General features: G+C 52.7%; 5 protein-coding genes across 5 annotated transcripts; 4 read left to right on the top strand and 1 right to left on the bottom strand.

The window, feature by feature from the left end:
- Positions 1–69: 69 nt before the first annotated feature.
- Positions 70–6,202, bottom strand: IML1 (vacuolar membrane-associated protein iml1; the record flags this gene model as incomplete). Its single annotated transcript, XM_062891968.1, has 2 exons — positions 5,357–6,202; positions 70–5,298 (listed from the first exon to the last, which is right to left on the bottom strand). Exons 1-2 carry the CDS (start codon positions 5,879–5,881, stop codon positions 70–72), a joined length of 5,754 nt encoding a protein of 1,917 aa, XP_062740514.1. The 5' UTR covers positions 5,882–6,202.
- A 44-nt stretch (positions 6,203–6,246) lies between these two features.
- Positions 6,247–9,179, top strand: QC762_602810 (uncharacterized protein). The gene is made up of 6 exons (XM_062891969.1): positions 6,247–7,363; positions 7,437–7,486; positions 7,556–7,600; positions 7,662–7,890; positions 7,949–8,541; positions 8,624–9,179. Exons 1-6 carry the CDS (start codon positions 7,279–7,281, stop codon positions 8,915–8,917), a joined length of 1,296 nt encoding a protein of 431 aa, XP_062740513.1. The 5' UTR covers positions 6,247–7,278; the 3' UTR covers positions 8,918–9,179.
- A 4,375-nt stretch (positions 9,180–13,554) lies between these two features.
- Positions 13,555–17,256, top strand: QC762_602820 (uncharacterized protein; the record flags this gene model as incomplete). The annotated part of the gene is made up of 1 exon (XM_062891970.1): positions 13,555–17,256. The coding sequence occupies one exon, from the start codon at positions 13,555–13,557 to the stop codon at positions 17,254–17,256; it is 3,702 nt and encodes a 1,233-aa protein (XP_062740512.1).
- Positions 17,257–20,928: 3,672 nt separating this feature from the next.
- QC762_0093740 (uncharacterized protein) lies at positions 20,929–21,568 on the top strand (the record flags this gene model as incomplete). The annotated part of the gene is made up of 2 exons (XM_062884086.1): positions 20,929–21,122; positions 21,491–21,568. Exons 1-2 carry the CDS (start codon positions 20,976–20,978, stop codon positions 21,566–21,568), a joined length of 225 nt encoding a protein of 74 aa, XP_062740511.1. The 5' UTR covers positions 20,929–20,975.
- Positions 21,569–22,506: 938 nt separating this feature from the next.
- Positions 22,507–24,186, top strand: QC762_602830 (uncharacterized protein; the record flags this gene model as incomplete). Its single annotated transcript, XM_062891971.1, has 4 exons — positions 22,507–22,919; positions 22,987–23,209; positions 23,264–23,491; positions 23,549–24,186. The coding sequence occupies 4 exons, from the start codon at positions 22,507–22,509 to the stop codon at positions 23,882–23,884; spliced, it is 1,200 nt and encodes a 399-aa protein (XP_062740510.1). The 3' UTR covers positions 23,885–24,186.
- Positions 24,187–27,676: the final 3,490 nt, after the last annotated feature.

Genomic DNA, 27,676 nt, shown 5'->3' with positions numbered 1-27,676 from the left:
AACTCACAGACAAATCGCCAGCTCCCTATCCCGGGTTTCCCCTCCGATCATATCCTATCCCTCCTGTACTTATCCCCCCCAATCCCCCTTCCCCTCCCCCTTCCCCGTCATCCTCAACCCCTCCAACCCCCCCGCAATCTGCACACTCCCCCGTCTCAAAAACCTCTCCCCCGCCCCCATCATAAAAGCCGGGCTCCCCACCCTCGGACTGATTCCCATCCCCATTCCCACTGCCCCACTACCACTCTCCCCCCCAACGCTCCCAATAATATTTCCCGGCAGCCCAATAACAGGGATATTCCCCTCCGCTACCGGCGTACTCCCCACCCCCCCCGCCCCAACAACTCCCCCCCCAACAGCCCCAATACCCCCAGCACTAACCCCCCCGCCCGCCTCCCTAACAACAGCAGCCATCCGCTGCTCCCGATAGAACTGGTCCAATGCCCCCGTATCCCTACAAAACCTCTCCAGCTCATCCTTCACCATCTCCGGCTCCTGCCCCGTCCAGCTCCACCCCGGCCCCTTTTGCAATATCCCCGGTGTACCAAACGCACTACCCCCTCCACCCCCAGCAGAAGGCGGGTGACTCATCGCCGTTGCCCCAACAGGTCGAATGATAGGCGACAAAAAACCCGGTTTAATCGACGGAGAAGACGTCACCGGCTCCGAACTAATTCCCCCACTCGGAGTGGGGAGGTTAAACGCCGGGTAACCACCCAGGGGCGTCATCGCCCGTCCCGGAACACCACCAGGCGTGGCGACGGCACTGTTCACACCGAGGGCAGGGTGCTCCGTCCGGAGTTCCCTCTGCATCTCCCTCTCCCTGGCGGCAGCAGCTCGGCTGCTATACAACCTGTTTGCCAACAAGAGAAGATCCCCCTCGTCTGTAATTTGCGCCAGGACAGACCCCGACCGGTGGATGTACTGGGTATATCTGAAGTCTGGCTTTCCCCACGAGTAGGACACGTCGACGTTGGAGGGAAAGTTGGACGCTGCTTCGACGTCGAGGACAAAGTCGAATTTGCGCAGGATGGCCTTTTGGTAGAAATGCTTCCCCGGCTGGGCGGAGGGGGTGAAGGAATTAGAGTCGTAATATGTGACGGGTGACTGGTCGGGTGGTGGGAGGGCGAGTTTCATGATGTAGGGTCGGCGGAAGGGGTTGATGTAGCTGATCGAGCAGGCTTCTGCTATGGGGACTTCAACCAGTCGGAGACTGTACTGGGCTGCTTCCCTTGCCCAGTTCTCAACGGCGTCTTCGATGAGCTTGGCAGTGACGTTCATCCAGTCGACGCGGATATGGTAACAGTTTTCTGGGTTGTGGAGGCGGTCGTAATGAAGTTCGACAATCTCGGGCCGGTAGGACTTTTTGCGATGGTCGACGTCGTACTTGATAGACTTGCTGAGAACAACTTTGGGTTTCTTGCCGCCGATGACAGTGGGTGGTGCCGTTGGTGTTGAAGCGCCAGAGGTTGAAGAATTCTCTTCATGGATAGAAGTCGGTCTCGAGATGCCAACCCGTAAATCCCGAGGCATGTTCTCTGACATGGGCGTTGTCGGTATGGAGAACTGTTGGGTTCGCTTGAACCAACTGGGCTGAGGCTTTGCGTATTCGCTGCTGATCTGGTAAAAGTACTGCCCGTCCCTAAACGAATGGCGCTTCTCAACGTGCACGAATAGGCCTCCGCTCTCTTTCTTATTGCCCTCTTTGTCTTTCTCCTTGTCGTCACATACCATGAGCCGATTACCTAGAGCCTCTGCCTCTTCCCGGTCCTCAAGATCCTCAAAGTTGTCTAGAAGCCAACTCGTCATGTCAGAACCGATGAAGCAGTTGTAATGCAGGCGCAAATGCCATCTGCGGTTCTGCATACGGACACCACCTTGTTCCACCGGTTGCTGTATAGCCTCCGCCAGAGCAGCCAAGCTAAAGTTCTTCTTTGAAAACTGCTCCCCTCTTCTCACTAACCCTCCCTTGCGGTCCACACCTTCCAGCAAAGGCAATGTCTCGAGTTCGGCCGCAATGACCACAGATGGATCCTCGGTCTTGTAAACAATATCAAGAGGATTGGCCTCCTTCTTCCTCCGCTGGCCCGGACCTTGGAGCCGTCTTTCATTCGGAGGAACGTATCGGTACCTCTGCCACAACTGAGCAAGCTTGCGGATCCCCTCAATACGAATCTCCTCGTCACTATCTCCGCTCTGTGCCCGGGGTAGCGATGCGTGTCTGCCCGTAATAGGGATCAGAACGAATCTCGCACGCCAGAACCTCAGATGCTCCGTCAGTTCGTCATTGTGGCCAGCGACAAAAGCATCAATGTAATTCCAGTTCCGCTCTGACTTGGGCGTCACAAGATCAAACTCGCTTGTCCTGTAGCGTTGATCCAACAGTGTCCGAATGGCCGGCTTGTACCTCGATGATGCCCCGTCATAAACCTGCGGAGAACTTTCCGTCGGCTTTCGAACAAAGATATTGACTTCCACTTCAGTCCCGTTGACACACGACAGCTGATGTATGGTATTACCAGCCGACATGAAAATGCTCGTGCCATCTTCCATCATGTGGTCTCTGGAGAAGACATCAGCAACCTTGAGTTGTTTCTGGCCGAAAGCCTTCGCAACCGCTGGGCCGACGATGATTTGGAATCCCTGGCAAAAGCGCAAACTAATCAACTCTCGCAGCAAGTCGTCACGCGACCTTGGTTCCTCGGACAGCCCGTCGTCCATATTTTGTGACACATTGTAAGGCTGGCGCTGGTACTCTGACTCAAACTGAGCCTTTGTGGGGAAGTACTCAGACGTAAGTGGGACAGCAGCCGGAGAACACAACGACTTCCACTTCATGACTCTCATTTCGGCGGGTCTTGGAAATACGTGCTGCCAGCGGCTGTACAGAGAAGCCATGTTCACATCCTCAGGTTTGGTATTGGACGGGTTCAGGATTGTCAGCCACGGGTTCAGAGCTGTGGTGGGAGACAAAGTGGTTGGCAACTCCGGCATGGCATCCGCCAATAATTTGGACTTGTTAAGCCGATTAGCATCGTCGTTCCGGATGGCGTTGGACTTTTTTATGTCCCGGTCGAGGCGAGTAGGCTCTGGGCGCAGTGTTGAGGCCAGAATCGAATTGGCCATGCTGATACCACTCAGCTGTTGGTTTCTGATCAGGATCGGCTTGCTGCCCAAATCTCCAGGAGACAGGTGCCCCTGTGCAAACGTGTGAGAGGAGAAACTGCCTTGGTTGAACAAAGGCGAACCCATTCTTGTCTTGTCCGAAGACATTGGTCGTTGATCTCCGCGAGCATTGCCCATCCTGTGATCGTGTGGACCCGAGGGCCGCGAGGCCTCAACACTCTGGACGCTCAATTCTGCGACGGCTGCCTTAGGAGCGGCTATCTTAAAACCCGCACTCGAACGGCTGATCTGTCGCATGAACTTAGGGGCCTTGGTGGGAGACGAAGTAGCGGTGCTGCTGGCGTTACTAGACCCAGCAGGACTTTTACGGTTGGTCGACAAGGAAGATGGGACCTCCAACCTGTCAGAGCTCTGCCGATGAAATTGAGAAAGCCCAGAAATTGCGGGTTGAATAGCAGTGGAAGGACGACGCTCGCTAAAGGAGGTACTCAGCAGGCTGGTATCTTCCGACACTTGCTTTCTTGGAACATCCTCGTACATACGCCCATGCCTGTGAGGACCAGCAATCCTCCGGGAAGTTGGCAGTCGTGCCCTGGAGTCGTCATACTGTTGCAGTTGTTTCCACAGTGATCGTTCCGCATGTTTGCTGTTTCTATCAGGGACAAACTTCTGGAAGCCATAGACGTGTTCAAAAAGAGTCTCTGGGACCTTGGTGTTCTTGACAAATATCGTCCCATCGGAATCGATGTGCGGTTGGGGGATCTGAGTGGCCTGGAGCGCCGACAGAGGGAAATATGGATCCATGTGCAGCGGCTGGGTCTCGATCTCATTGGTTTCCATCACGCTTCGCATTTGCAAGTCATACATGCGACATCGAATTGGGAACTCGTCTCCGGCGTCACCATGAGGCGCGTCCGAAACCGACAAAGCAATTCCCTGATAAGAAAGTGCTTCTTCAGACGCGCCCGTCCAGTATGACACATGAAGCCACTGGGGCACAGCGGAGACAAATTCATCTTGTGCGAAGCGTTGACCGAAAGGCTCACCACGGCGGGCCATTTCGAATCCTTTTCCAGGAGAAAATAACCCTACTTGACTGCTGTAACTCCCAAACACCGAACTGGTCTGCTTTGGGGTACTTCCGCTGCTCATGTTCAGCTTCGACCTTTGGCGAGCGAGCTCCGAGTTTTGAGGAGCACGATAACGAAACAGCGGGACAGAGTGCAGTGGTATCTTTGGTATGCAGATCAAGTCAATGCCGATGCCATTACCCACAAGAGATTCAGTCGTTCGACGAAGCGCGTCGTAGTCGACCTCGAAAACGCCAGGACTGGGACTAATGACCACAATAGACACTCCGGTCCTCGTCAAGTCTCTGTCAATGTAATCGTGGGCGTACAACGAAGAGGCCATGTTGATGGCTTCAAGGAAGTTTCCGTGCACCGCTCGAGAAGCTTCAGCTTTGATCCTGTTGAGGGTTGACTCGCGAGTCGCAGGATCATCCGAGCCAGGGAAGGGTGACCATGTTATGGCCTTCATGTGGTGGGTGCTGATGTCCTTGCGGAAGTAGTTAAACTCCCGCTTGAGCTGATGCAAGATTTTGGTCCACTCACCACTGCCCATCTCACTGACGACTACCCTATAGAAGTCCTTGTATGGGCGGCGGTTTCCAGAGGACTGAATGCCGGTGTAGTAAAGGTTTTGAACAGCGTCATTGCCGAGTTCAGTCGAAATACCCCTGTCGTACTCGACGCGTGCAAACAACACGATGGTGACAAGATGCTTCAGCTTCATAGCTGCCCACTTCTTGAAGAGCGCTGGCAGGAACCCGTTGACCACTTTGTTAAACATGATCTCGCCGGAACCATCCGAGTCAAAGTCCCACATCTCGCGGGACATCTGGATGAAAAGAACATATCGAGCGGATTCGCTGCGGAATATGGGCTTTGTGTCGCGGCCGAAGAAGGCAGAATGAATTTGGCGTCCGTCAACATACACAGCTGTGACCTGCGCCTTGACGGTACCCATGAACAGGATCATCTGTCCTTTGTATACGGTCCGCTCTGAAAGCATTCCCACTGCCATACGCCACATATCAGCTCGCGAAAGATACTGATCTTTAAAGCAGAGCTCGAGGTGAGATGCTTCAACGGCCGGGTTCGTGCTGTCAATCTGGAAAGATCTTCGTTAGGGACAATTCCCATCCACAAAGTTGAAAAGGGCATCATACTGGAGCGACAGTAACTTGTGTACCCTTCCTCCACCCGAAGGCTTCTGCGATATGTTTGGCGACATAGACTTCGACCATGGGGTATCGAGCCCTGAAATCCTTATTCAAGTCTTTGGCGATACATATGTAGCGCTTTGGCTTGCAACCCGCAGAGCTGTCATCTTTGCTGCGTGCTGGGTGATGCTGCTTCTCGGTTTCTGACTTTAGCACATCGATAGCCACGAGGCTGCCTGGCTGGATATCGTCCCCTAGCAGCTCAAAGTTGAGCAACACTTCGTCGCTGGAAAGCGCTTCGTTGACAGTCACGGTCCATCTTCGTTCTGGGCGTTTCGCCGACTGGGGTCGCTCGCGAATCGTCGAACTGCTCGAAGTGATCGTGTCTGCCGGTGAATGGGGATTGAGATTGGGATATAGATGCGGTTGCTCCTCTGCGCTGGCTTTACTGAACTGGCGAAGGTGGGACGGCCAACCCTGAGCGCCTTTTGCAGGCCCCGGCGCGTCGGCCGAGGCGGTTCTCGACGACATTGAGCTTTCTCATCAAATTGAGATTGTAGGGTTATGGTTGCTCTTTTCGCCGTCGAAAAATCATGTCTTCGTATCGTCGTCGAAAAAGCTGTCGCATTTGCATTTCGCATTGTCCGTCCGACCTTCAGCACCTGTAAACGGTATTGACGTGAGCTATCGTTGGCAAAATCCAGGATTATTTCCCCGCCTTCTCAATAGAGTTAGCGCAATGACCCGTTCCCCTGTCCCCCGCGATCCATATCCCTGCAAGTGTGGTGCCTGCCGGGAACAGCTGGGTGTGGCTGTTGCTGGGATATGATTGGTGATTGCTTTTCATCTCCAAACCTCACCTCCAGAATTCCAGAATTACATCACCCCGGGCAAGAGCAATCCCTCGGCACTGAATCGAATCAGTCTTACAAATTGTCCGGTGTCCGGCCGCTTTTCGGTGTGCCGATGTTGTTGTACAGCTTGGTGACTGTGTAACATTTCTGTCCAGTTAGTTATCTTGTGGCCTGAGAGACACCAAGGAAAAGAATAAGAGATGGCATGCTCCGGACCTTTGTGATCTTGTCTTGGATCTGTTCTCGAAGCAATGGCACTCTTTAGAACCAGGGAGACATCTCTTAATTTTCTTAGGCAGCAGTCAGTTGCCGCAGTTGCTACTTCCTCAAGAGGGAAACGTGGATGAGGCACATGCACTGACAGCGGCTGCCCACTTGAAAGCAAGCCACCATCCGGTCAATTTGAAGCTTGAAGCCATTTGGCGCTAATTAAATCCAGCTTCTTCTTGCACCAAATTATTCATTGATATGGCCGACATTCCCTCTCTGAACCACTGGTCTTCATTTCTCTGCTCTCTGGGCGGCCACCTGCTCCCGCTCTCGGAGTTGAGGATCCTCCTCTTCTGTGTACACGCTCACACATTACCACGTCATACTTTATCTCACCTCAGTATCTTGCTCGGAGTCTCTCGCAGACACCGGGCGTCCCAATTTACCGGTCCGGCTGCCATCTGCAACACACAACACACCTCACCCTGCATGCTCTTAAGGTCGAATGCTCCTGTGCAGCACTAAGGCCGTGCGAGCTAGACACTCACTCATTCAAGTGACTGCAGATGCAAAATCGACAGATCTACTCTCAGCTTCCTGGCCATGCGGTGCTCTGCAATCCTGCAAGATTGAAGATTTATCTGTTGAGCCAGCTTCCTAGTCCATGCTTCATGGCAACGAGAGGTCCACAGGTCGCAAAGTCGCAACCAACAGAGATATTGGCATTGTTTGCCCCGCCTACTGCGGTGTCTTGATATCACACACATCAGTTTGCTGTCAGCGAGAGCTTCCTTCTGCTACTTTTCTTCTGCTATCAGTTTGCTCACACTACTCTTCGCCAGCCCAGTCCCCGAATAATCTACCATGGCGACCAGGAAACTCAACAAGAGGACAAGAGTGTCGATTATTATCGCCATCTCGACCGCTTTCTTCGTGTGTGAGCTTGTTGGTAGGTATTGACAACGCACTCGAACCTTGAGCAACATCAGATGGCGCTGTCCGACTAACCCTGTATCACACAGTCGCCTTCAAAACTAGTAGTTTGGCACTCTACGCTGATGCCATTCACTACGTATGTATAGATCTACGGGTCTAGGCAGAAGAGAGTTGCATAGACCGGTTGCTGACACGTAATCTCCAGCTAAATGATCTACTCGGCTATGTGGTGACTCTGGTCGCCATTGTTGTACGTCACACTCATTTTATACATCCTCATGAAGCCCTACGGCTAACCTTTCTCTTCGCAGGTATCTGAGCGCAGTGGCTCGCCTCAAGAACTATCTTTCGGCTGGCAGCGATCTACGCTGCTTGGCGCCTTTTTCAATGGATCCTTTTTGTTCGCTTTAGCGCTCAGTATTTTATTCCAGTCCATCGAGCGCTTTATAAAGATGGAGAAAGTCGAAGAACCCAAACTGGTCTTGATAGTGGGTGGCGTAGGTCTCGCCCTGAACCTCGTCAGCTTTGCCTTTCTACATGGTAAGAACAACAGAATTTTTGAAGGACCTAGATGGGAGGCTGATAGAATTTGGTGCAGAACACAACCACGGTCACGGTCACGGCCACAGCCATTCTCACGGACACGGGCATGGGCATGGGCATGGGCATGGGCATGAACATGAACACAGCAAACAAACCGATGAAGTCCCTCGGGGCGATCATCACCACAGACATGAACTTACTTCACCCTGTAAGAAGGGCGGCGATGCCGAACTCCTAAAGAATGCAGGCACCACTACCAGCAGTGCAACAGTTCTCAACTTACCATCACCGAAAGCATCATGTGTCGATATTGAGGCCGACGGGACGACATCGCCAATAGCTGCTACCGATTCCCACTCCGAACATCGGCACATTGTACACATCGGCAAGGCGCCATTAGGAGATCTCAACATGCTCGCCGCCAAGTTCCACGTCTTAGGGGATATTGCTGGGAATCTGGGGGTCATGATTGCGGCAGCCATCATACAATATGTTCGCCCCGACACGACGAATGAATTCGACCCTAAATACTACGCCGATCCAGCCATCAGCTTGGGCATCGCAGCTCTCATCTTCTGCACAGCAATTCCAATTTTGAGGGAGTCCGGCACCATCCTTTTACAAAGTGCACCTGCTGGGGTCATTCTCGTGGATATCAAGCACGATATTATGAAGGCAAGACACCTTGCCACCTGAAAAGAAGACGGGTGCGCACTAACACGCTGCATAGATTCCCGGCGTTCTCGCTGTCCACGAGCTCCACGTCTGGAGACTTAACGAAGAGAAATCCATCGCCTCAGCACACGTTGTCGTTTCTGACCCGGATATGGCCAAGTTTATGGACAGGGCAAAGACGATTAGTGAATGTCTTCATGCCTATGGTATACACTCGGTCACACTCCAGCCAGAGCTGGTTAGGGCACCGCTTTTACCAACGGGATGTCAGATTTCTTGTGGGGGCGGCATGTGTGAGAAGTTGGCTTGCTGCTCAATGTCGGTCTCGAGTGATGGGGGGCATGAGTGATAGGGGGAGTACAGGGGTTATTTAGAGAGAAAGATGGATAGATGGGATACAGGTAAACCTGGCCGGGCCCATATGTTTTCTCAGGAGGCTACATGCTGGTGGCTTGCGTGTTTTATCTCAGGTTTTTGGACTTGAGGAGTAAAGTCAACAGAGGGTGGGAAGAAGCGGTGGTTTTGCATTGTGTTGTATTGTTAGATTCGCTGATCTATTTCCTGTACTCATTGATTGTGAATGGCAGAAGGAGAGCAATAGAGATAGAGGAGGGTATTGTGTTTTTTTTATTGCTATGCTTTTGTACCTGCCTTTTTACCTGGGGTTAACAAATCTCTAAAGTAACTTGCTTGTTGACTCAGTATCGACCATAACGGCGGCATATATTTTATTCGTTGGCCTCAGACAAACGGTCAGAAACCGGAACAAGTGAGCCCTTTCATTGTTGATTTGTGAAACTCGACCGCGAGTTAAGCGCCTTACATGCTAGAACTTTCCGGGGGGGGGGTATTCGCTTCATTTTTATTTTTCTTCGTTCAGAGCTGGAAGATCATTTTGCCCCTCTGTACATCCATCTGCCCCTCTTCGTTGTGAATTCAAGGTGATGGTTTCTGGGGGGACAGTATATAACTTATTGAAAGGGCTCAAGTCCAATAAAGTCTTGGACTTTTCCTTGGGACCCTCTCTTTTCGGCCCGCCATCGGCCTCTTTGTGTCCCCGGTTTACGAAAGACCAACAACCAGGGATTATATCCCCAGCAGTTGTGTTTTGGATCGTAGGTGACACAATCTCTGAGGGGGCAAGAAAATGGCAGTGCTCGTTTTACAACATGAAAGTTCCCTTACTCGGAAGTCCGAGGTAGGCTGACTCAGGTCGGTCGTCGACGTCTTGTTTTTTTTTTTTTTTTTTTTTTTTTGCCTCCCTCGGGTTTGAAGCCAGTTTGAGGTTCAAACCTTATTGACACAGGACAAGGCAGGCTTGATGATGCTGAGTATGTTTTGTGCATGGCTGTTGTGAAGAAATGTCCAACATGTACGCTCGTCTCTCAACGGTTTTGATTGATATCATAGCCGCGGTAATTGCTCCCCCCGCGCGCCTCTGCAGCTCAGGGTAAACCCCTATGCCCCCTATCAAAAAGCAGTTTGGACCCGATGGGGCATGTATGCACGTGTCTACATATGTATCATGTATGCAAGGTAGTCGGCTACGCAATATCTATTTTCTTTTTTTCCCAACGGCGGCTCTCGCGGCTACAAACCAACAATTCAAAACGGCCATCACTTACCCTTGAGGCTCATCAAAAACATCATGCAACCCCTCATCACGATCAATCTCGCCTGATGATTGATGCCTCGAGCGAGCGAGTGGTAATCCTCGGCGTCTCTCTCTCTCTCTCTCTCTCTCTCTCTTTCTGAGCTCGAGATGAGGGGAAAAGAGATGACCCGTTGCCACTCCTCCCCTCCCCTCCCCCTCAGCACCTGCAGCTACTACAATACCCTCGGGCAGAGCCCCATCTTGAACCCCAAGCAAAGAGGTTACATAGTCCGATGATCGGTGTGGGGTCTCTCCCCCCCCCCCCCAAAAAAAAGGGAAAGGGAGGAGCGGGAAGGGAGAGGGGGTCACACACGAAAAGAAGTGGGATGGGTGGATGGCTGCTGAAAAGGAAACACATGTCTGCCTTCTTGGTTATTTTTGTGACAGATCAATGGGACCCTTCTTCGCTCTCGCTTGGTTTCATTGTGCTGGCCCAAACCCATACCCGAAGCTATGGTCTGGGCCTTGACGTGGGTAGTGGCGGGCGGGATGGGGGGTTGTGAGGAGGAAACGTGGGGGTGGGGAATGATGGACAACGAACATGGATGGCTAGAGAGGGGTTGTTAAGGCACAAAGCCTATCAGATCTTTTCTTGTTTCCAAGAACCCAGGTCTTGGAAATGCAAAAGAAGCTTGGGAGGTGGTGCAAGAGCAGGTAGATATGGCCTCGTATGTACGTACGAAAACGGCACTTTTCCCAGTTCTTAGGGACGACGAGTGGTGATACAGCACATGTGGGTGAGAGAAATGACCGGGAGCTGATAAATCGTGACAAGGGCCTGCGGGATCTCTTGAAACCCCATAAACCAAGAATGCTTCACTTCCAGCAATGTAACAACAGGAAATTGGGGAATACTACACGGCTAACCGCCTGATGCTAAGGTGCCGGTAAAGACGGCATTGTTATCTCCGGAAGAGAAAAAGAGACAGATCATAGGTAGAAAGAAGGCTTACGCTGCTTGTGAGGGAATCAAACAGGACAGCCTAGCCTGACCCTGTTGCATCCTTGGGTTTCCTCATTGGGGCATTTTGAGCTGCGCGCTCGCCATGTTATTTGTCGTGTGCCAATTGGATTTGCAGTGTACAAGGGCCGCGCAGTTTACGCAAACCGAGCTTGTGTACGTTAGCGATGCAGGTGTGAAGCGGGCCTGTTTAAAGAGGGTGTCGTCGAGGGTCAGATATTGCTGGATGGATGGATACAGTCGGAAGTTGGACTGGGCAGAGTTCGGGAAACGTCTTCTGCTTTTGTTGCCGTTGCGAACACCAACTAGTCTTGTGTGACCGATGTAGAGAAGCGGCACCGGCTGATATCACAGGGGGTTGGGTGAGACTGAACCCAGGCCGGAGAGGCCCGAGCCTCGCACACCAGGAGGAAGAGTCGTCGGGTGGATGGTTGGTGCGGGCCGACTACGAACAGCCTAATGGGGCAATATTATAATGTCATTGCTGGCGAGGACGGTGCCTTTTGCTGATGATGGCTGATGTTGCACCGACATCATCGGCTGTGATGTCTTACGCGTCAACGGGCACGAGCCGGCTTCTTTCATTCCGCGCAGATGTTGATCGACTGCCGGAAAAGGGACGACGGGAAAGATGATGAGCATCATTCTGGCGGTGAGCCCGTCAGCCCAACGCCTTCAACAATTGGGAGCCAGACTGTCGGATGCTTCCCCAGGAGCACCAGGACCCCTGCAACACGCCGATTGCTTCAGAGCGAGAGGTATTGGTGATTTCGAATCATTGGGCCGCAAGCTCGGGGAGACACGAGTCGCTATCCGGTGGAGGCGGGAGAAGGACGGCGAGGTGAAGTGGCACTCAGGTCAGGCGGCGGGCAGTTGTAGAACTGTGGTCGACATGTTGCTTGTTGGACGTCATGTGGATGGCTTGATTGTCTTTGGAGATGCTTTCTGAAGTGAAACTGCCGGCAGGCTGGTGGACCCTCAACTGAGATGCTGAGGGGATTGCTGAGGGGACTGCTGAAGCGTGGCAGCAGTCTGGCCCTGGTACCCCGGATTTGGGCCTTGGCTGGGTTGTTGAGGCATTGTATTTATGTCGGTAATCTACCAGTAGCTACACATGCGAGTGTCGTGCACACACAACTGCAAGATGCAAGTGAGAGCCATAAGTGATGGGTAGTGGTAATTATTTTTGGTTCAAGTGGTGGACGGGAGTGATGGAAAAAGATACGTTACTTTTACCATGGTGTCTAGCCCATCAAGGCAGGCCCCACCTTCAGTGAGAGAGTGCCCCACCAGCTCCTGTTCGCGCGGTACGAGGTAAGGTGCGCTGTGGGTGCGCAGTGCTGCCCTGCAACAACGCAACGACGTCCATCCAACCGCCGCTCTCGCCGTCACCGCCATTCCATGGGAAGAGAGAGAAGGCAGAGCAATTGAGTGTTGGCTGCCGAGAGTACAATTGACCTGATGAGTTGTATATCCTACCAGAGCCGCCCTTCTTTATCCTTCTCTGCATTGGTTTCCTTGTGCATTATCTTGGACCGCCCCCTCGGCCCTCGCTCGAGCTCTCGTGCTCTCTCGTTCCCTCTCATTCCCTGGCCGCCCCCCCACCCGCCCTCCCCTCCTATCTCTACCTCGAACCCTGGCATCGCCAGGTCCGGCCTGCTCGGGTCTACCCAACTCCACAGCCAGACAAAAACCATACCTGGCGCTGATCTGGTGCTAACCATTCGGAAGAACACTACGGAGTACGGGTAGCCGATTTTTGGTATCTAGCCCGCCATCCGCTGTCGCTCCAGCAAACGCGGGGCTCTCGTGTTTCCTGTCTCTCCGGGCGCAATAAGCCGTTTCCGGACCTGATTTGATACCCGACCTGACCAGCCGACAAGTGCTCTCTCTCACACCAACTTCTCACTCTCAACACAGCATAGCGCTTGTCCAAGCGCCTGCATCTGGCTGGTCAGCCACTCCTGTCTTATTTCATAACACGTCCGTCCTGCTTGGTCAGGAGCCAGATAACCACCAAGAGCACAACGCACTCATGCGCCGCCCTGGCTTCGTCCTCGTCCACGTCTTGGTCTTTGCCCTCTCGTCCCTCCTTTGAAATCCATCTCACCTCTGGTTAGGCGATACCAGATCCAACTCCTATCGAGGCTCCAGGAACGCTCACTCTCATAACATATTCGACCACGTCAGCAGTCCTTCCATATCGATGCCTCAGCTGCCGCCAGTGAGGATGCTAGTTCGGTGGTCGGGCGCCGTTTGATATACCAATAGAGACAGTCTCGCGACTTGTCTGGTATACGATCTCTCTCTCTCTCTCTCTCTCTCTCTCTCTCTCTCTCTCTCTCTCTAGATTTCTCAGTTGTCGGTAAAGATGCTCGGGAAACTCTTCAACCTCGGTGCGGCGGCCGGGACAGGGGCCGTACCCTCGGCTCAGGCGTCTTCCCATAAGCCATTCTCACTCGAATCGGTACAGGAAGACATCCACACGCGAAACCTGCTCTTTCCCAATCCGCAAGATTTGTTTGAACATCACGCCAACCAGCTCTACCCCTTATCCAGCGGCTCTTCGCCACTCACCAGCTCCTCCACGAACGCGTTCGATTATGATGCCGATATCGACCTCGGCGTGCAGGATGTGCGCATTATCATCATGCAAGATGCCCTGAGTTCGGTTGCGGCTTCTCTGTTGTATGACAGTCAGGCCCCTCCGGCCGTCCCAGCCGGATATGCGGATCGCCCGTCGGCCACGGCCGGCTCTTATTCGGTGCAGGAGAGACGAAATCCGGCATCGCCCCGAAAGCCTCCGATCACGACTGCTGGCCGTCCCATCATCATCCAGCAGGGAAGCCCCAAGACCAGGCAGGGTGCTTTTGATCGGAGACCGTCAGTTCACAGCCGGACTCAGGGTTATGTGGAAAGCGAGTCTCAGCGCGCATGGCGCGAGTATCGGGAGGAATTGGCCACGTTTTCCAGCTGTATCTTTGGTAACTCGGAGCTCATGGCCTATAAAGGAACATCGACAAAAGTCCACGTTGTACCATCCGAGGCCCGGCCGCTGGACAATGGTTCCATGTTCTCAGATGGTCGAAGTTCCATGGGCAGATCTAGCATGAGGGCGAGCAGACTATCGCAGTCATTCTCTTCGGAAAACCCACCACCAATGACGACCCCGCCCACTCCAGGTGTTGCAAGCCGGGGATATGAGCGCAAGAAAGTGCTGATCACGAGGCTGTTTCCGGTAAACCTGCCCTTGGACGAAAAACTTACACCGGCCGGTGCCGAAGAGAGCACTAGCTATCCCTTCCCTCCAACCTCGGACGACAACAAGGTGAAGAAAAAGAAGTTCCAACCCAAGCAGAAACGAACGCCAATGTATGCTGTTGCTCTGATAATCAGTCTTCCCCCGCCTCCTCAGTCAACCACAACGCCGTCAGCTAGACCTGCCTTCAGAGGCTCCAACTCGTATACGGAGCAGGACTCATTCCCATCATCATTCAGCTCGGCCCGGCGCTCAGGATGGACTCTGGTCGGGAATCAACCTGGCCACGCGGTGGACTCCTTTGAGACCAGTTTCAGCAGTGATATGGAAGATCAGATCGACAGCATCACGCAACACTGGGATATCATAATGCGGACATTAACCCATTTGCAGTCAAAAGCAGCGAGTGTTATTTTCCAGATGCTCAGACAGGCAGATTTGACCTCTCCCGATCCGCTGCCGAGTCTTCAGCACATGGCACGAGCGATGCCCATGTCTGGACGCCGCAGCGAAGACGGTGCTCCGGTCAAACCCCCAAAAACGAATGCGAAGCCGATTACCTTGCTACCCAATTGTTTGCTTGAAAATCGTCACATCAAAGAAGAAGTAAACGCTGCCAAGACCAGAATTGTGGCAGGCATTCGGGCCTCCCGTGTGACAACTGGGCAGAATCGATGGCCGATATGGCGAGATGAAACCCGCAGTGTGGCCAAATGGGCTGGTGGAAAGGAGCAGGGCTTCTTCATCTACACATTGCTGACCAGCTTCCTGGCTACACACACCGACTGGCTCCAGGCCCTCAGTCCTCACGAATACCGTCGGAGGTATTTCTTGCAGAAACAGGCAAAAGCGGACGAGGACAATATGGTACCCGCCCGTACCATCATTGTGAGCGACAACAAGATTGCGGCTCGTCGTTTGATTTTCCTGCTGGCTGCCTTCCTGCCTGCATCGCAACAGATACCCACCATCAGAGCGCACCGGCCAAGCACTTCGACGTCCTTTGGCACGCTCTCCCAGTCCCCTCCCTCCTTTGTAGTTCCGATACTGAAAGAAGAATCCTTACGGCGCAGAATCAATCGACGAACAGGGTCGAGAGTGCCCTCGCATTCGCGCAATCTCAGTTTACAGTCACAGCATGCTCGTGGAACTGGGGTCCCGCCTCCCTTGGCCCATCTGAGCATGGAGGGGCGACACGAGCGGCGGGCTTCAGATGCGACGTCAATGCGGACAGCTCATCTCCCGATCAGGGGCGCTGACCACAACACACGCAAAAGCAGTGCCGCCACAACTGCAACCATCACAGCCGAGACCAGCGTACCGCACTTTGCCACAGGCCAGGCAGCTGATCTCTTTTCACCAGGCCGGCCGGGAAGCAGCAATAGCGTCGCCGCCAATGACCTGAAGCGCCTCACCAGGGACGATGGTACAGGTGCCAACGAGCGTCGTGAAAGCTCTCGATGGAGCGTTATCAGCGGTTTTTGGCCCACGCGTCGACGAGATTCTACTGCCAGGACTCCGGATTTCGCTGAAGAGCAAAATGGGGTCCCCCGGTCTCCGATTAATGCGCGGCGGCCCTCTGGCGCCGCATTAACCATGGTCTTCACAGAGTCTGGAAAGGGTTCGGGAACGAAACCAGTTGTTGACGCTCAGGTGTCGTCTCCAGTGAGTGGTTGTGGAGATGCTGCTTCTCCGGGGCGGGCATCAGCAGACACACTCGGGCTCTCTGATCAGTCAAATCCACCTCCGAAACTGCAGAGGACCCCGGATCCGTCAGGGGCGTTTGAATCGCCAGTCAAGACCTCCATCAACATCCATGATGGCGTGATTGACGTTGACATACCGCTGCCTGATTTCTTGACATCATTTGAGAGTGCAGTGAGCTCCCCCTCCAGCAGTGGCTACCTGTCAGCCGCGGGCTTCGGGTCTGGCCTGGACACTTTTGAACAGTCCTGCCGTTTCTCTGCCGACGGAGATGTCCCCCTGAACGTCGCCGGCTGGCTACAGCAATACCACCCGGACTTTGTCCTGCAGGCCGTACCAGCGCAGAACGACTTGATCAAGCAAGTCAAGGCCTCGATGCGAGCCGAGCCCACCCCGCAAGTGTTGCCCGACGCCTTCTCGGCCGACGGGGACGCAGAGAGATGGGTCAACATCAGCTCCGCCATCGTGGCCGACACGACTACGTTTACCATCACCCGCATCCACTACCGCCGCCTGGTCAAGCCCGGCTACACAGACGGGTCTTTGAGCGGCAGGACGCCATCCCCTCAGGCGGCGGCGATGACTCCTCTTACGCCTGCTGCTGCTGCCTGGACAACCCCGGCTGCTGCCGATGGGGGGCAGGTACAAGACGAGTTCATCGAGGAACTCATCGTCAGCCTTGACGAGACGCTCGTCGAAGCGGTCGAGAAGGTCATGGCTGCGGGGGGGGCAGACATGATGAGCAAAGCTAGTTCGTCGTGTTCCTCCCGGTCGACGAGCAAACGCAGGGAGAGAAGCAATAGCACTTCGACGCAGGGGGATGCTCGCTCGGCTCATGCTACCCATCACCACCACGGCGGGGGAGGGGGGATGGCGCCGGAGGTTCCGCGGTCGAGGTGCAAGACTGTGCTTTTGGGGGCGTTGGAGGAGATAATACTGGATGTGATTGAGGATAGGAAGCAGGAGCAACAGCAGCAGCAGGAGGGTAGTGGTGGTGGGAGAGAGAGTATGGATAAGGATAAGGAGAGTATTTTGAGGGAGGCGGTGAGGAGTTGGTTGGATTTGGTGGAGGGTGGTGGTGATGGGAGGTGGAATGTGGATTGGGTTTGATTGAGTGATACCCCCCCTTTCTTTTCTTTGTTTAAACATTTTACATTTACTGTGGTTTTTTGGCATTAATCCATTGTTTGTTTTTTTTTTTCCTTTATATTTCTTGCATTGGGCGAGGATTTTCGGGGGAAGGGAGGTGCATTGGTGTGGGATTTGAGACATCATTTTTTTTCATCTTTTTGTTTTTTGAGAGGTTGGTTGGGATAGGGTTGTGATGGGAAGGATTTATGCATTCATCTGGAGGGTTTTTTTTTTGGTTTGGTTTGGTTTGGTGGTTTCGGAGGGTGATCGTAGGTTGGGTGAGAGGTCAGAAATATACCAAATTCGATTCAAACATTACCTAGAAAGGTACCTACTTGACAGGTGTGCTGCTGCCTTAGTGGAAGAATAGCAAACTGCGGTTATTTTCTGCCATTGGGTAAGGTAGGGAGGTTGTATTCGACGTTGGTAGTAAGTAGGGGTTAAGTGTGATATCAAGTGCGACTGTGATAGGTGAAAGTCTGGGGGAAGCACCCGATCCTGGGGTTATATTAGCCACTGCTAATTTGCAGTTGCTACATTTCGGGGCGAGATATGCAGAGGGCACGGATTTCATACCCGCGCCATTGATGGGACGGAACTGGGGTCAGCAGTTTTTGGATATGAGTTTGCCAGTTTGACGATTTGGTTTCTTGTTTGGATGCCTAGTACCAAAAGCCACCGAGTTTCACGCCCGAAGGGCCGAACCATTGATGATGGTGACTCCGTCTGTCCGCAGCACCATTTTTTTTGGCGGGGAAAGGGGCAGACCTAGGTAAGGTTGTGAGAAGTCCAAAACCGAGGGAGACAGGTGCAAGGGTGTGAGGAGGAAAAGAAAGGCAATTAATATCGAGAGGGTTAAAAATACCGAGAGACGCACATTTTGCGAGATGCACATTTCGCTCGCTTCTTACCTACCTGTCTTCAAACCGGGAGTTTGGGACAGTTTCTCTAAATGTACCTACCGACCGACCAAATCCGAAGAGGCAGATTATGCAAAGACGGAGAAAGTAGCCCCCTAAGTGGGCTTTGCCATTTGCCAGTTTAAGAAAACAAAGACGAATTAAAAAACTAGGCTGCGGACCTTTTGGAGAGCACCTGCACGTTGCCCTTGTCCAGATATTGTTTGATTTGGAGGAGGAAGTAGTATGTATGCATATAATAACGGTAAGGTAGGTTTATTTAGCCAATCACTGACAAACACCAGACCCTTTCGGCCATGAGGGAGGGAAGCAGTCGGCGTCGGATAAACTTGAATAGGTAGACAGCTTATATCTTTTGGCATACCTAACTTGGTGCTCAAGTACCTAGAAGCGGCAGTCACTGGCGACGCATTGATGCATTGAAGGAGCTCGAGTACTGTTTTGGTGAGAACGTAAGTAGGTAAACAGTCAGACCCTCAATACCGCATGACAACTTCCTCGGAATGAAGCAAAGCAAAGAACGCTACATGGTATCTTTCTTCCAAGTATCACCACCACAAGTATACTACACAACTGAATGCTAGATAAACGTTACAGCCCTATTATTTTAACCCAACCCCCCGGCCGGATCCCATGGTAAGCACCCAGCCGGCAGGACCAGGCACAAACTCCGAGCCCGAACCCGGATACCTGTCTCGGCCGGGTTGGTCGGTTCTTGAAATTAACAAAGTTCTTTCTTCCACCTACCTGCCTTCACTTTCCGGAATTTTCAGGGTCCTGCCTCATTACCACCCCGGAAGATACATACATACATGTATGGGCGATTGGAAAGAGGGTAAAAAAGGCGAAAGTAACCTCTCGTGTCCCATTCCAGGTCCACCATGAATTTCCTAACGTAAGGACTTTGAGATCCTAGCTGTTCACAGCTTGCCCAAATCAACATCATCCCCCAGTACACATACATGCCTGCCCTGAAAACGGAGATATACTACTGCGGTATAGTTCAAGATGGCAATCGTCTAGCTCCTTCCCCCTTACCCTTGTCGCCCACCGAGAAAGTGACATCCTCGGTACCTCACGGCAGAGTGGAAGCCCAAAAAGATCGTCACATCGCTCATCCCCCCGTGGGGAGGAATAGCTGTACACGATGCCCCTAAACGGGTCGGTTAGGCCCTGGGTGAAAAAAAAAGGCTTGTTTTTGTTTTTGGCAGCAAATTATATTGCCTGAAGTGCTTTCTATGCAGCAGCTTCCCTTTCCTTTACACCCTTCCCCTCGGCTACGCCTTCTTGACGGGAGAATGCGTCTGGAAGTGGGTAGTGTATCACCACAAGGGAACAGAATAATGTCTTTTCCCTGGTCTTGGGGGGCTCTGGGTATTGTCTTGTCCCCTTGGTAAAAGGGATTGATAATACGAGCTGGATGAAAGGATGACTTGCATAGGTACATGTCACTCGTCCTCCCATAATCAATTCTCTGGTGATCTAGATTTTCCGGCACCTAGAAAGAACCCCCGAGCGAGGGAGAGTAACTTCGTAAGCTTTGACCTTTTCTTCGTCTCACAAACCCAGAGCTCACCTCTTCACGGTTCTGACCGCTGAACAACAGCCTGCCATCATGATCCAACAGACAGACATCAACAACCACGCCCAAGACAAATGATGTTGAGGTTGGCAAGCTAGGAGCCAAGCAATGGCTGCATGGCACGACAGGGTTTGTTCACGGCTAAAAGGGACGGATAAAGTCCACAACGTAACTTCGCGCAACTGCTTGAGTCCCGACGCTAGGAAAGGTGGCGTTCGTGATGGTTGTTACGTCGGTTCCTGGGAAGCAAGGGGAGAAAATGTCCATGTGCCTGATGAATGGGTCGTTGTCTGTCTGTCTGTCTGTCTGTGATTCCGTTGATCGAAACGGTGGTCAAGCAGGGTTCGGCTGACGGCTCGTCCAAGAATTCGAGACCCTTGGCCGACATGGGAGCAGTCAACATCAGCCGCGGCATTGCAAATTATCTTGACGCTGTGGTACTGCTACCTCGAAAGACCAACGTAGGGCCATCAAGCGACGTGGGACATGGGTTTAGTATTATTCAGTTAGCGTGTATTTGCCAGAATAGGAAGGTGAATGAGAAAAGAGACCATTACAGTGCTCAGGTCTGGGGGAAAATTGATGATGGCACTTGGTTGAGCCAGCGGTGGTTCACGGCGGTTGGTTTTAGCGTAGCCTACGTTGCTGCAAGACATCTAAAGCGTATCGAGAGGGGAAGCAGCTGTCCCTCATTTTTCGGATTCCGGATCGTGTAAGCCACGGCAATTGTGTGGAGTGCAGATGTTGGAGTTGGAATTTGGAGAAATCCGTGTTAGCCCCATGATTGTGGTGAGGGGGAGGCTTGGAGAGAGAACAGAAGGGCTGGGTTCTTCCACTTCCACGTGCATGCCGTATCACCTCGCTTGGGTACCAACGCGGGGAAACTCTGGCCCAAATTGAAGTCAGATGATGATGAACACGGCGGGCGAGAAGATGATTTGGGTGCAGTCATCGAGTGTGACTTTTGCCTGGGTGTGTGGTTTCCAGAAGCACTCCATCATTGATTGCAATATCGGCTTTCCAGGAACACAGTGGTGGGATATACAAGTGCTGTATCATATATCAGCTTGTTCGGTTCGTTCCGGCAAGGTGAGTGTTGAAGACAAGACTCCACGGTTATTGTAAATTGGCATGGGAATGTTCTTTCAGCCTGGCCTCCTGGACGAGATGGAGCTGCCCATTTGCCGGGGCATGAGATGTATCTAACTGGCAACGAAGCGGAATGTCATCCGGACATTGGGTTCCCGAACGAGAAGCAAGGCGCGGGGTCTGGGACTACAACCTCGCTCGCATCCCGGCGGCGTTTTAACCGGGAAGGAGTGTGTGATGACGAGAATAGCCCCGTGAGTCTTACCACTCCGGATGTTGGTGACGGGTCGTGTGGTGGTCACCAGTCCGGCTTCCACGACCTCTGTGGCAAAGGTCTTGGGAGGCCATGATGTTGGGACGAGCCATGAATTTGAGTGTTTGACCGTTCCATGCCCTTCTACTGCCAACAGAACTGAACAATAAAGTGGCCTGACAGGTGTGATGAAGGTGAGCTTTCGGGAGTTACAAGCATGACCATCGATCGTCAGGGGCACGCGTGGCAGGACCGGATGAACAGTTGATTGATGTCCGATGTGTCGATTTGAAACATGCAACTCGCTGATGCTCGGTCATACATACACACCACCACTAACAGGATTCTGAGATAAATGACCGAATGCAGGTAGGCGACGAGAAACCCAACGTTGAAGCTGTCCAAGACTCTGGTGGGGCCGTTACAGCGAGCTTGTTTGTGTTTTAGTGGATCTCAGCGAGCCTCCAGGGCGCCGGCAGCAGGTTCCCCGCATGCTCGGGTCCCACCACGGCCGCTAATTGGAGGCAGGCATTGTCCCGCCCCGCCTCTCCAGCCGCAGGAGTTTGGAAATCCAGCGATTTGATTGGCTGAGAATCACCACCGCTTCTCAGCCAGCCGTTATTCTCAACCTCGCACATTCTCTAACACACCTCACATCTCCAACAGCGCTGGAATTTGCCCGTCGGAAAACCTAAACCATTGTCTTACTGATTGCCCGTGATGTACATTCTCACATGTTTCCACATGTTTCCCACCGGTAGTCAAGTCATCCAAAGGATTGGTGCTCTTCGGATCCAGTTGTCAAAGCCTCAGTCAGCAGCTACATACACATTTGCCTTGTGCTTGCAGTTGGATCCTCCGATCCCAGCCATGCGTAACGAGGCACAGCGCTGACCTGCAAGGGGTTGCTGAACGATTGTTCCCTCTTTCATGGCTGGCCGCCAGGTGGTCTCACCAACTCTGAGCCCGGAATCATGAGTGGCAACAAGACCAATGACGTTGAATGCGAGTGAACCAACTGGCCGTCAGCCGATACCAACCCGGTGGCTCAGGGGCCAAATAAGCAAGTGAACAGTGAATGAGGCACGTTTGTTGACACACTGTTGGAAGACTGGACGGCTGTGTTGAAATCGACAGATCCCCTTATAAAGCCGCACGCGCCGCACAGGGCGAACTTCTGGATATCCCTTGATGGACATCTTTTCATTTCTCTATTCTAGATCTACTTGATTTCTTCAACAACAACCACACGCAGCCAGCCTGCTGAACAGAAAAGCTTTCCTCTCCCGGCAACTCAACTTACACCGTCACGACACCATTCTTCTGGCCAATAGTCAATCGCCAGCTAGCGTTACATCAATCTTATCCACCAACCATCAATCATCATGAGAGCCCCACACGGCATCTTTGCTGCCTTGTCGGCCGGCCTCTCATTATCATCCGCAGCCGCTTGTTCAAAGCAAGGTCTTCTTCTTGTGTCTTCATACCCGTTCGAGTCTTCCCCAGGAGAGATTGTCAAGGGAGGAGTTACGACACTGAAGCTGGGAAACAAGGGCCTAGAGCAGGTCGGCGAAATCTCGTCCATCTGCGGTACTAACCCTTCATGGCAAACACTCGTTGGAGGCGATCAATATTATTGCATCAATGAGAACTTCGACGACGGCCCTGGCGCTTTTACCTCAGCTAAGGTGAATACGGACGGCACTCTCGCTTTTGTGGGAAACAGTTCTACGCCTGGAGGCCCAGTGCATATTGCTCTCTTTGGTGAGAATGGGGAGAGAGCTATCACCTCCAACTTGTACGTCCTTGAATACATCTTGCATGACAAAAACTAGAGTAATCCAACCACTGACAACCATTCTCAGTGCATCATCCTCTCTCGACGTCTTCAACATTGAGAACCCAGCCAAGCTGCAATCCTTGGACAACAAACCTTTTCCCCCACGGGCTGACAACGAAACCATCACTTCCAGGCCTCACCAAGCAGTTGTTGATCCCACTGGTGGATTCGTTGTCATCCCCGATCTCTCCGTCGACCTCCTCCATATCTTCAGCATCGACCAAACTGCGCTGACACTCACAGAGCTGGTATGTATTCCTCTCTCTTCTCTTGCTTTTTAACAACAATATTGACAAACTCAGCCGGCACACCCCTTCGGGAACGGAACCGGGCCTCGTCACGCTGCCTTCCTCAAGTCAGGCGACAAGACCTTCCTCTACGTCATCGCCGAAAAGAAGGTCTCCATCCTCGGGTTCGAAGTCTCTTACGGCACCAACAGCTTGACATTGTCGGAGAAATTCAACATCAGAACCGACGGCAGCGAGAACGCACCGGCCGAAGGCTCCTCCGGTGCTGAAATTACCATCTCTGTAGGCTCCCCCTTCGCACCCCCTTCTCAAAATCCACTCTAACCACGACATACACAGCCTGACAACAAATTCCTCACCGTCTCAACTCGCAACGAGACCACGCTAGAATACACCTCCGTTGCCGACGGCACAAAGATTCCGTCTGACGCCCTGAACACCTTTTCCATCGACCCTGCCACTGGGGAGTTGACTCATGTCCAGAGTGCCCCGGCCGGTGGCTCGTTCCCGAGACATTTCAGCTTCAACAAGGACGGGAGTCTGGTTGCTGTTGCTTGCGGGGGAGAGAATAGGGTTAATGTCTTTGAGAGGGATGTTGGGACGGGGATGATTGGGAAGGCGGTGGGGGAGAGGGTTTTGACGACGCAGGTTAATCATGTTATATTCAAAGAGTAAGCCAAGCATGGGATACGCTGTGTGGTGCGGGTGAGCTGCGCTCGGTGTAGCTTATTTTTTTTGTCTTCTTTTAGAGATGCGGACTGCGAAAATGATGCTGGGGAGGATGGTCCGACGAGCATTCCGGCCGGGGCTGCATCTAAGAACACGGGAGCTGGGACTTATGGGACGGCGTTGGGTTGGGAGGTTGGTTTTTTGGTGTTTTTGGTTGGGTGGTTGGGTATAATGTTGTAAAGACATAGAAAGGCCAAAGCAACTAATAGGAGATATCATGATGCGAAAACAATTGCATTTCACAGCAAATATTCTGTTCAACTGACTGACTGACTGACTGCATATCTCGCATGATCTCATCTAGTTAAATGCCATTCACGTCATAAACCCATCAACGACAATGCCGCTCGTTGTTAATCCACCTAACAACCTCACACATGAACTTCATTTTCATCCCTCCATGCTCCAACCAGAAAAGCCAATGACGCATAAAAGTCAGGATGGGGGCCAAGTGAAGCTCTTTTTTCACCCCTCACCTCTCTACCTCACCCCCGCACAATTCCCACTAGAAAGACCTGAAACACTGACATCTTTATGCCTCTCCCCTCTCGGCAACTCACGGCCGGCAGCTATGCAGATCCGAGAACCAATCTGCAAAAAAGATCTAGGGTAAAACTAGAACATGAATGATCGCCCAGTTTTTCGTCTGATGTTGTGAACGTGTCAATGCCTGGGGAGTTTACACAAGCTTTTTTTTTCTTTCTTTTTGTTGCAGCGGTTTTGAAGCAGCAGGGACATCGATCTGTCTCACCATAATGTGGGGTATGGAGGTGGTGATGTAGGTGGCTTTGGACGCCATTGAACAGTTACCTACCTGGCAGAGAAGCGCTAAGATCATGTGAGAACCTGAAGAGTGGAATATAATGGGCAATGCTATACTGGTTCATCACGGTTTACAGATCGTCCATGTGAGCCTGGAAAATGATTCAGGGTGTGAGGGTTTGACGATGGTCTTGTAGGTATGCACGATGAGCTAGTGGCTTCATTCAAGAGTGGTGATCTCAAGTCCGGATTCGTCAAAATCATGGAAAAGAAAAAAAAACGTTATGAGTTATCGATGGGTGTATACAGAAACGCCTACTCAGTGTATCCAAGTTGCTTTTCACACATAACTTCACTTATCACGTTCTCGTCTACAACTAATAACCTGTGAGTTCACCCCACGATGAGATCCGGAGCAACCACCCAACCCCCCCCAATCCCGCGTCTCTTCTCCATCTTTTCCCCCAAAACTTCCAATCCGGCCGATCTTAGTAACCTAAACCTCACAGCTCTCACATATGTTTTTAAAAAATCAGGGTTTTGTCTGTGGGTAGGTAACAACCACACTCCCCCGGATGGTCTTACCAAAAGGAGCAAGCCGGGCTACTGTCCGCTCAAAAGATCATCACCACGTGTGGGCAGCTCGGGCGAACGGTGCAGATCGGTTGATCATCTTCTTTTTTAACTACGTAGCAGCTGCTGTGTCAGATATCGAAGAGGGACGTCTAATAAGACGGGCGTAGGTTTCCGCTTTGGGATATATGCAACACGGATGCTGCCGGTATTCCCCTCATTTGATACAAGAAGCTGAGTACCTTAGTCTACGTGTTAATAGTTCTGACGGTGAAGAACAGCAATAAAGAACATGATGACCAGAGGCAGCTAGGTAGGCTCGGACTACAACGAGTCCCTATTGTGTGATAGAACCATGGGTGAGGCTCTCGTCTGTGGAATTTGTGGGTGGCCCAGATGGCTCGTATGATCAAAAATATTCTCGGTTGTTGAATACAGCAGCATATCTGCCAACCCTTCTCGACCTGAAAGAGACGACGACATTGCATACAGGCATGTGCCATGATAATGCTCGCCCGCCTCCACACATACAAGAGTGCCGTGTCGAGCATGTGAGCGGGAAGGATCGTGAACAATCTGCAGCAACAAAAGTAAGCCGTGACCCAAGGGCCCCGCGGAAGAACATGGTCCAGGGAGGGGGGCCTCGACAAAAGAACAGGGAGCTTTGCCGCCGTGTCATCCGAATCGTGTGTCCTGCAGCTAAGATGGCCAGCGGTGGCTAACCGCCCAGGAGTCGAGTCTGGTTCCCGCGAGATGGGGGCAATGGCGATGTGTGCTCATGATGAGGAAGGACAGAGAGAGGGGTAAGCAAAGCCGAAAGCCAAGGCCCGTCAGGTGCGAAGCGAGTGCGCGGTGGTGCGGTCGCCGGACATGAAGAGCCAGTTTGGGGTGTGGGGCTGGCCCCCGAGGACAGCAGAAAAAACCAAGGTGGTCTTCCGGTACCGAAGGCTTCGTTGACCTGGGGGTCCTGCCGGGGGTGTCCGGTGGTGCAAGCCACGGCTGTCGGCACTCACCAAGCTTCCCGGACAAGAAGTCGTCTGCCCGCGTAATTTCCTACTGGTATATCCGGATCTACCTGGTGGTGAGGTTTGCGAAATGTCATCCCGTGTGATACTACACCACTAGGCGCGGTTAGACGCGACTACCCACAAAGAAGAAGGTAGGAAGCTTTCAAATCTCTCTGTAAGCTACCGTTGGAATCTTGGGAGCAGGGCACGCCCCTGAAGCGCCGTGATGAACTGCTGTCTTGTTGGGCCAGGCCAGCAAATCGGACTGGTGATCGGTGACTCTACTTCACAGCGGTCCCCGCACCCGCCCCCGTCGTCCGTGCCCGTGCCCGCATTCTTACCCGTTACATACCCGCACCGATGACAACGGTTTCGGCGGGGTGGGGTCGTGAGAGCGGGGGAAGCTGGCTTGAGGGGGAACTGATTAGCCACAGACAGAGCCAGACAGGACGGCATGACGGCCACATATGCACCCCTAAGTCTTGTAAGACCGGGTGTGGACAGTCGACGACAGAATCAGGATGGCACATGCAGGCCACGTCCGAATATCGACGACATCCGTGCTTTTCCAACGAGAAATCGGGCGTGTGTAATATCGTCTGCGGCAGCCGCACCTTAGACTAGCGTGGGTCTAGACGGGTGGTGTCAATGTATGCCATGTGTAGCCAGGGTTTGTGTGTGCCGGTTAATATATATCGAAAAGTCCCATGACCTCCCACACGGTCACCAAGGGAGCGGAGCGTAGCGGGAGGAGGACAGCGAGGCTGAAGAGGGCCAGATGGGCCGTTTCTAGGGACTCTTGGGCGGCTGAGTGGTTAGCGAATGTACGAGGACAGAAATACAATTGTCTGGATCGTTCTGTGGTAGGTATCCAGATCTTTAGCTGGTGGAGGAGTTGGTCCGAGTTGTTAGGGTTGAGGTTGGCATAGGGTTAAACCTGGGGCTTATTGATATTCGATAGCCCGATATTTCTGTATCCCGACAGCTGGAGATGTCGTGTCCTGAGGCTCTTTCACACCAAGTTGTGTGGCTGGTGGTGGTGTGCACAAAGGTCTAATTGCAAGCATTCGGACCGACCGCCTTTTTGGGCGCCCAGTGGAAGTCGCTGTTCCCCAAGCCACTAACGCACTCGGCTGGGCTGCGGATGCACGTGCGTGGTGCAGACCGTAATTTACCAGTTAATCCTGAAACGGTCTACCACCGCCCGTTTTGACGTTTCGAGCCGTTGGAAAAAGCGACTTGCTCCGAATCGGATGGACAGTGCTTCTATGCGCCCCACAAACAGCCACAAGTACCCTTTAGGACACACAGAGGGCGGGATTTTGGTATCGCGAACAAGGCGAGATTGCGGCTTCGACAGACGGGAGCTTGGAGATGTGACGTGCTTGGGCCAATT

The sequence above is a fragment of the Podospora pseudocomata genome, chromosome 6 (assembly GCF_035222375.1).
Source record: "Podospora pseudocomata strain CBS 415.72m chromosome 6, whole genome shotgun sequence".
Taxonomy (NCBI): domain Eukaryota; kingdom Fungi; phylum Ascomycota; class Sordariomycetes; order Sordariales; family Podosporaceae; genus Podospora; species Podospora pseudocomata.
This window is presented reverse-complemented; position numbering and strand designations above follow the sequence as displayed.

What these genes read in the sequence shown, in the direction of transcription:
- QC762_602810 (XM_062891969.1), top strand. Translation starts at nt 7,279, where the DNA reads ATGGCGACCAGGAAACTCAACAAGAGGACAAGAGTGTCGATTATTATC. An exon ending in TGACTCTGGTCGCCATTGTT is followed by an intron (nt 7,601 to 7,661) that starts GTACGTCACACT and finishes TTCTCTTCGCAG; the next exon opens with GTATCTGAGCGCAGTGGCTC. An exon ending in CAGCTTTGCCTTTCTACATG is followed by an intron (nt 7,891 to 7,948) that starts GTAAGAACAACA and finishes AATTTGGTGCAG; the next exon opens with AACACAACCACGGTCACGGT.